Source organism: Agrilus planipennis, unplaced genomic scaffold, assembly GCF_000699045.2.
Source record: "Agrilus planipennis isolate EAB-ADULT unplaced genomic scaffold, Apla_2.0 scaffold315, whole genome shotgun sequence".
NCBI classification, from domain to species: Eukaryota; Metazoa; Arthropoda; class Insecta; order Coleoptera; family Buprestidae; genus Agrilus; species Agrilus planipennis.
The window spans coordinates 258,223-266,099 of NW_020440074.1; the positions used below are offsets into that span (position 1 = coordinate 258,223).

The following is a 7,877-nucleotide window of genomic DNA, read 5'->3' on the forward strand; positions in this document are numbered from 1 at the left end:
GAATACAGACCACTTCGAATTATTTTATTCGATTAAGCTAACGTGCCTATCACGTTGAGGTTGGCTACGCCAGGATTCGTTTTCAGCAAGTAGATATCCACACAAGTGGACCTTGTTGAAAAATACGTAATCCTAAAATGTAGCATTGTGCTACAGATGGCGTTCACTGTGCCGTTTGTAGTATTTTCTGAATAGATGTCTGTTTAAGGTATAACAATTTCATTATATACTACAATGTCTGAAAATTTATTTAGTAAAAATAATACTGAGATGGCGGCCTTGGCGGCGCTACCATTCTTGAAGGCATGATCGAAAATGTGGTACCACCCTACCCCATGTTCTTTTAAACATTGAGCGGATCATATTTGTATTACATTTTTTAAAACTACGTTTGTCTAAAGTTCCACCCCCTGTAATGTTGCAAGTAGTTCAAGTGACAATTTTTAAAGGACTGGACACGAATTTCGTCCCGTTATAGAAGTGATCAGAAATGAAGAACATCAACAAAAAGTTGCATAAAAGGAGTGCGTTGTTGACAAATGTATCTGCTCGTGGTACACCCGGAGGGTAGGATAGAAGGGCCTCTCTGGCCTTCATTTAGGTATCGTGGAAATGAAATTTTCTGCGTTCGCATTTGCCTAAGCGATTTAAGTTACCACAGAAAACCAGATCAGATTAGACCAGGCGGACCCGAAATAGATTCGATGTCCTCTAGAAACTTAAGATACGATCTAGACTAGACGACAGCAATAAATGCCCCACGGATCACCGACTAACCCATCTGATAGTCCGATTGAATTCCAAAAATTAATTACATATAATTAGCATACAGAAATATGAAAGGAATACTTTGAAGTAGCTCAACCGAAAACGGACCTCAAAATATATCGAAGAGGCCGACGCATTCTATCGCTTCTCGTTGCTTCGGGTTTTCTCAGATTTTGAATTGATGGCAAAGCAAAAGTAATAAACAAGTGTAATTCGGCAAAATTATCTCAACTAATCTTATCATAACTCACGTCTGTGAATTGTTCGTATTTCTATCTATTATCTATCTCATATTCTTTTTTTACCCACACTGCTTGATCACGTCGCGCTGATAGGTAACGTTTATCAGTAGTAAATCCACAGACGCAAGAAGAAATTAACGATCTTCTCTTTATCTGCGCTATGAAGACCTCTACGCGCTAAAATTTCAAGTTTCTAATAATAAAAACATCAGTTAGAGGGCCACTTTTTCATTGTGGGATCCGAAGGTATCAAAAAAGCATTACTTATTGTCCCTTTGTGTCAAAGTGTTTTCACTTTTTCGTTATTTACTTACTCATCAGTACAGTGACCTGCGGTGAGGACCCATTTTGGTGAAATAATGGTTGCTCCGCACCAGAATTCATGATTAACATATAACTGTGCATTATACGGAAGCTTTTCTATAGTAGTTGAATTTCCACCGACAATCCTCTCTTCATTTTTGGTGATATCAGCTTGTCTAGGGAAGGACGAGATTCCTATAATAATTGTATCGCTTAACTAATTTTAACTTTAAAACTTTTGATAATGCATACCCAGAAACACGGAAACTATTAATATTATGAACAAGAAGATCTTCATAATAAATTTTAAGTAAGTAACTACAATAATCAATGACACTGATCGCTATTTTCCTATTTATAGTATTTGTTCCCGTATCAATCGTTTTATCAAGTAATCGTTGAAACACGCGAGGCAGTGAAGATAATTTTTTATTTTATTTTTTTGTAGTTGTTTGACCTTTAATTTTATAAAGAAATGCACGAAATGAAAAATGAGTGGTTCAAAAGGTAATACATTTAAACTAAACGGAATCCGCCCAAACCAATTAATTTTTTTAATATTTTTGATGAATTTTTATTTCGGAATAGCCTAAAAAATATTACAAGTAGTTCTGATAAATTTAGGAAATATCGAACAGTCAAATGGTTTAAGCTAATTGAAAATTAGGAAATTTATTCCATTGATGGTGCCGATGTCGAGTTGAACGCTATCATCTCCGTTATACAACACTTAACCCAGATATAACTCAATTAAGTTTCGCTTCACAGCAACTACATTATTCAGTGCTCAAATTACCTGAATTTGCCATTCTCAACAATGAACCCACAAATTTTATGTCTATGTTTGACCACTTAATATTGGTGCCTTTTCCCACGAGTTCCCCGAAATTTATCACCATTGTATGGTGTAATAAATCATACTCAACAATTTCTATTTGAGAAACCTGGGGATATTCTTTGGTATTAAAAGCTTCAAATCTTCGTTTAAAATATTCCAATATCATCTTCAACATGATTAGGTCAATATATTAGTGAATTAATTATTGGATTTACCCACTACATATAACCTAAAATTAATACTTCTGCGGCTTTGATCTTCTCGTAACTCAATAGTAAAAGTAGAGTATTGGTGCGTAAAACCAGGGGCCCGGGTTCAATTCCTATTAATTTGGGGTTATCTGTAGTGGGTAAAATTAATTCACTAATGCATTGAATTTTACCCTACAAAAATTCAATGTGTCTCATTGATAAGGTCGTATTTACCATCTTGCATAACATACAAGTGAATCTTGACAAATGAAAACCCATCGTCTCATCGTGAGGTCATCACTGGTTGGACACGCACCTCCACTTGTTCCTACCCTGAGCTAATTTTCGCATTTCCCTAAAATTAGAACGTCCCACATCCATAACTGTTTGCGAACAGCAATCTAATATAGGTCTATCTTTACCCCTCCTAACTCCTGTTTCTGTCTCTAATATGTCTCTGACTAGACCTTCATGCCTGAGAAGGTGTCCTACCAACCTATCTTGCCTATTTTCTATTAACTTCGATAGTGTCTTCTGTTCTCCTATACACCATATTTCGAACACTTGTAACTTATAACTTGATGAAGATGAATTTTATGTCCTGTACTGTAATGTGCATCCAACCAGCTGTACATGTCAAGCAATTATCACATGTGATTAGAATGTATACAGACAACTGAACAATTGAACGAATTCATTTGGACTATTGTTCCAACTGCAATTGGGGTTTTTTGATTAAAAATTTAAATGATACCATGTTGGATATAGAAAATATGCCTATGACAATGATCTTTTAGTGAAACGTTCTAATGGTCAACTAGCTTCAGAATATAATATAATATGAGGATTTTCGCAACGCTTCTGCAGGCCTGACGTTGGAAGCTGGCGGAAATTTTAAAATGGCGTGGATGCGCGGTGGCAAAAGCAGGCAGTTTTAGGTATAATGATTGCAGCCCTCTTTCTTCAGTATTCCTATCAGCGGTGTAGATTAAATATATAAAATAAATATCTGAAAGCTTATTTGTGTATCGGTTCCAAGTCACTTACCCGAATAGGTCATAAATGGGTCAGTACCTTCGCGACCGTTCGCCAGCTTCCTTCGTCCGGCCTGTAAACCGCTTGACGAAATTTTACAAACCCTTAATCACTTTATAGCAATTTGCATTTCTTCTACATAACTGATATCTTCGTTGAATTTGACCCTTAGCCAACACATGATCTATACCGCTTTACTACACCGCGTTGGTATAGTTGGGACGATCAAAATTAACAATTATCGCAATAAATTTTCTGTAAAAATGGACGTATCGCCTTTGTTGTTTCCACTTGGGACTTCAGCCATTTGCTGCGTTTTGAACACGCCCTTGTTAAGTTAGGAAATGCTTCATGAGTAGTACAGATAAAATGAAAAGAGATAACCGATTGATAGTAAGCGGTGCAGCGGTTAGAGGTTGCACAGGTACGCAAAAGATCAGCATCGGCTTTATAAATGCCTGGTTTCAATTATATCTTTAAACAAGCGTCTTTGATTTTCTAAATTTATGAGAATATTGAAGTTTCCTTAATGCCCGATGCTGGCAACATGCTCAAATTTTGCTTGTCTGCGTCTGTTTCTGTTACACATCAGTTGGTGTATTGTTATTTCTTTTTCTTTATTAGCGTCTACTGCAAGTCCTACCTCATCTACCTTTTCTTAGCATTCGGGAGGACGCCGGTTCGATTCCGGGTCCGTCTACCTTGGTCCAAGTTTTTCTGTGGTTTCCTTGGATCGCCTAGGCAAATGCTGAGGCAGTAATATTTCACAGATAATCTTTCATTCTCTTCTGTCTTCATTTCGTCCGTCTCAGCTTTCTCACCCGAACCACCACCCACCCATTCCCACGATTCCTGAAAGCAGGCTGAAGAGGGCCTTCCGCCCTACCTTCCGGCATAGTCCGGAGGGACTGCCCGCCCACCAGCATTACTGGCTGGTGGGAATGAAACACCCAAAAGTTTTTTTTTTATGTTTATCATATTCCCTACAACATCTGTCGTGAGTAGAAGTAAGCGTTTTGTCAGCAACCGCTCCAGTCTAGCTAGTAAGTTGAAAGAAGAAGTAAATTCTACAGTTTTATTACGGACTATGCTAATTTTGAACGTCATATTTATAACCGGGATTCGTCCTTACCCTTCCATCGCCTCAAAGATCCTACCAAAATTTTTGTACTTATAAGTGACAGCATTATCGGTTGAATATGATGTCAAATAGATTTAAATGCACCCAACTAAATATAAGCTGCAATATTACTCGTTTTTTATTGTTTATGATGGTTTACATTTAAAAGTACGTTATCAAATCGAAGCAGTCAAAGTCCTGTAACCAATGCGATGTAGGAGCGTACACTTGAAACGTTGACATAGGTTCCCGGCAACTCGGTTTCAGCACAAACCCAACTGGTAGAAGCCAATCCATACAGTACACCATCCACTGTCAGTGGTCCTCCAGAATCACCCTAAAATAAAAAAAGTTTCTGGCTTCTTACATAAAACTTACGCAAAACTGTTAGCTCCTGTGAAATCATAGGAACAATTACCTCTTACCCTATAAAATATTCAACTTTACTCACAATTATCTCAGCAGTGAACATTTTAAAGTAGGGCGGGGCTAATTGAGAAATTTTTCAGTTGATTGGTCATAGTTCCTCAACGTTAAGTCTAAATTGCTTCTTATGCGTACTGATGGGTAAGTAATTTAGTCATTTCTATATTTATTTCTAATAGGTCACATTTAAGAGCTAAAACCGTTTAGGTGAACAATGTTGGACACACTTAAAGTACCACATTTGTAGGTTAGGTATCATGGGTATGAGGCAAATTGAGCTGTTAAAATTCTAGCTAAACCATACTAGACAATGTCTAGTAAACATGAAACAAAATTATTATTTGGTAATCAACTTTTTATTTACAGTCTTTAAGTGACGTAAATATCAAACATAAAAAAAGAATCAACAAAAGCTCAACATAATTTAAGTTTAACTTTGACATACTTAGTCAGTCTTTAACATTTATGCGACTATCAAGTGCTCTTGAAGTTATCCTTCTAATTGTCTTTATTATAAAATAAAATAAAAACCATGTGCTTTTTCGATTTAAATACTGGAGTTACTTGAGCAAAAGCAGCAGTTGCTAAACTTACCCCAACCCGAATATTTGAAACGAAAGTGAGGTTATGAAGAAACTGTTTTAATTAAAACCAAAACCTTTCTAGATATCAAAATATACTAAATTTATAACCAGTTACCTGGTTTAAAATGGATGATTATCGATTTGTACAAAAGAAGCTCCACACTTCAACGATAGATTATCGACTGTTACAATACAAGATGAGTTCCCGTCCAGGGCCAGTTTATATCCGCCATTTAAAATATGAGCGTGCGGTGTATAGTTCCTGAGATTTTTGAATTACCCAAACCTACCTCTATGCTCAACCAGCCCCGCCCAAGCTAACGTTACAGGTTAATAATAAGTTAATTCCAAAACTACCAATAATAATAACTCAACTAACTGTTTCATGTTAATCTTCCTACTTACATTACAAGTGCCTTTTCCTCCTTCTTCATAACCAGCACATAAAACTGTATCAGTAACATACTCTATGGCGTGGTGGTTAGCGTAACTAAGAGCACATTGTTCATTACTAACAATTGGAACAGTTACTTCGTGTAGTTCTGGTGGATTATCACCTTGATAGACCAAACGACCCCAACCGGAAACGGTAGCCAATGTTCCCGCAGGTAAAACAACATTGGGTGGTGGTAAAGCAATTGCAGCAATTTTTTCTCCAAAAACAAGATGTTTATTCAGATGGAGAATGCTTATATCGTAGTCTGGCTTTGTAAAGCTATACAGGGGATGAATATGTATCTCCGCTAGAGTAACTGGTTCATTTGCTGTTTGATTATACTCGGTAGCACCGACCCTTAATGTAACGGTGCTTGTACTTTGCCTGCATAAACAACAAAGTAATTAAAATCTAAATTTTCACAATTTCAATTTCTCGGAAAGTTTGTGAGATTTACCCTGAAAAAAAGATAGATGCCGAGAAATCGAAGAATGAAACGTTTATACAAGGAGTCCAATATTCTTGTTCACTAATCTAGGTATAAGTATAAGTAGCAGATGTCTGTTTAAGGTATAATAATTTTATTATGTACTACAATGTCTGAAAATTTATTTAGTAAAAATAATACTGATATGGCAGCCTTGGCGGCGCTAGCATTTTTGAAGGCATGATCGAAAATGTGGTGCCACCCTACCCCATGTTCGTTTGATCATTAGCGGGTCGCATTTTTATTACATTTTTTAAAATCATGTTTGTCTAAAGTGTCACCTCCTATAATGTTACCAGCCGTTAAGTGACAATTTAGACTAATCCAATGTTCAAGGGGCTGCACACGAATTTCTTCCCGTTATAGAAGTGATCAGAAATCAAGAACATCAACAAAAAATCGATTGTCTGTAAAGTCGGTTTACTGACGATAGTTAAACGTGACAACGTCATAAGAAACTACTGGTGGAATGGTTTCATTTTTCAAAAGAAAATTTTAATTTTATTTGTTTGATAGATATTTTGTATGGATATAGAGAAGGAGATAAGTGGAAATCACAATTGAATTGATCAAGTTACATTTATTTGTACGCATAAATACAATTATGTCAATTTTTATTTATTTTTTTTCCAATGTACATAGTTTTTACAAGTATGAATGTGCTTTGAGTAATTGTTTTACAACTTTTATTTACAACTTTTAAACATCATTAAAATTTTTGTAACTGTAGCTTCAATTCGACAATATATCACTGAACATATTGTAATGTATGCCCGATCGCACACAATCACGCTCGTGGTCGCTACAATGTATTTAATATCGAAAGAATCATTACCTTTATCGCCGCAATTATCGTTGCTATAAACATTTGACATCACATTCACTTTTCACTGCACTTCATACTTGACGAAAATATGTAAATGTATTATTGTATAGCAGCTGTCCACGCGGACGCATCGCTCACTCAAGTAGGAGAGAGACAGATGTCGAACGCTGCCGAACGCGGAGGCCGATTGTGCCTCTTTGTCAAGCCTTAAATGGAACGCCTCAGAGCGAGGTAACGCCGCATGAGTCATGTTTTTTTGTGCGTGCACCGGCTCCATCGAATTATAAGACGTCACGTCAAAAGTTTCATAAAAGGAGTGCGTTGTTGCCTAATGTATCTGCTCACTTTCTGCTCGTGAAACACATGTTTTTGTTATTACGCTCTTACGCAAACAGGGCGGAACGGCCTCGCTGGTCTGGTATCGTGGAAATAAGAAAGAGAGAGAATTATGATAAATAAAATTGTGAAAAATTATCAGTGGAATATTACTGCGTCAGCATTTGCCTAGGCGATTTAAGGAAACTAAATCAGACCAGGCGGGCCTGAAATTGAGTCGATGGCTTCCCGAAAGTTAAGATATGATGTAGACTAGACGACAGCAGTAAATGGCCTACCGATCAC

At 36.7% G+C, this 7,877-nt stretch overlaps 2 protein-coding genes across 2 annotated transcripts in view; both read right to left on the bottom strand.

Annotated features, from left to right (window-relative positions):
• Positions 1-1,629, bottom strand: part of LOC108741948 (trypsin-1-like) — a 6,748-nt gene extending 5,119 nt beyond the window's left edge. The window contains exons 1-2 of the mRNA XM_025979543.1: positions 1,566-1,629; positions 1,325-1,508 (exon numbers count right to left, since the gene is read on the bottom strand). Of these exons, the coding sequence (XP_025835328.1) occupies positions 1,325-1,508; positions 1,566-1,611 (230 nt within the window). The 5' untranslated portion in view covers positions 1,612-1,629. The remainder of the gene's footprint in view (positions 1-1,324; positions 1,509-1,565) is intronic.
• A 2,997-nt stretch (positions 1,630-4,626) lies between these two features.
• LOC112906017 (trypsin-7-like) lies at positions 4,627-6,642 on the bottom strand. The gene is made up of 3 exons (XM_025979542.1): positions 6,638-6,642; positions 5,913-6,327; positions 4,627-4,834 (listed from the first exon to the last, which is right to left on the bottom strand). Exons 1-3 carry the CDS (start codon positions 6,640-6,642, stop codon positions 4,688-4,690), a joined length of 567 nt encoding a protein of 188 aa, XP_025835327.1. The 3' UTR covers positions 4,627-4,687.
• Positions 6,643-7,877: the final 1,235 nt, after the last annotated feature.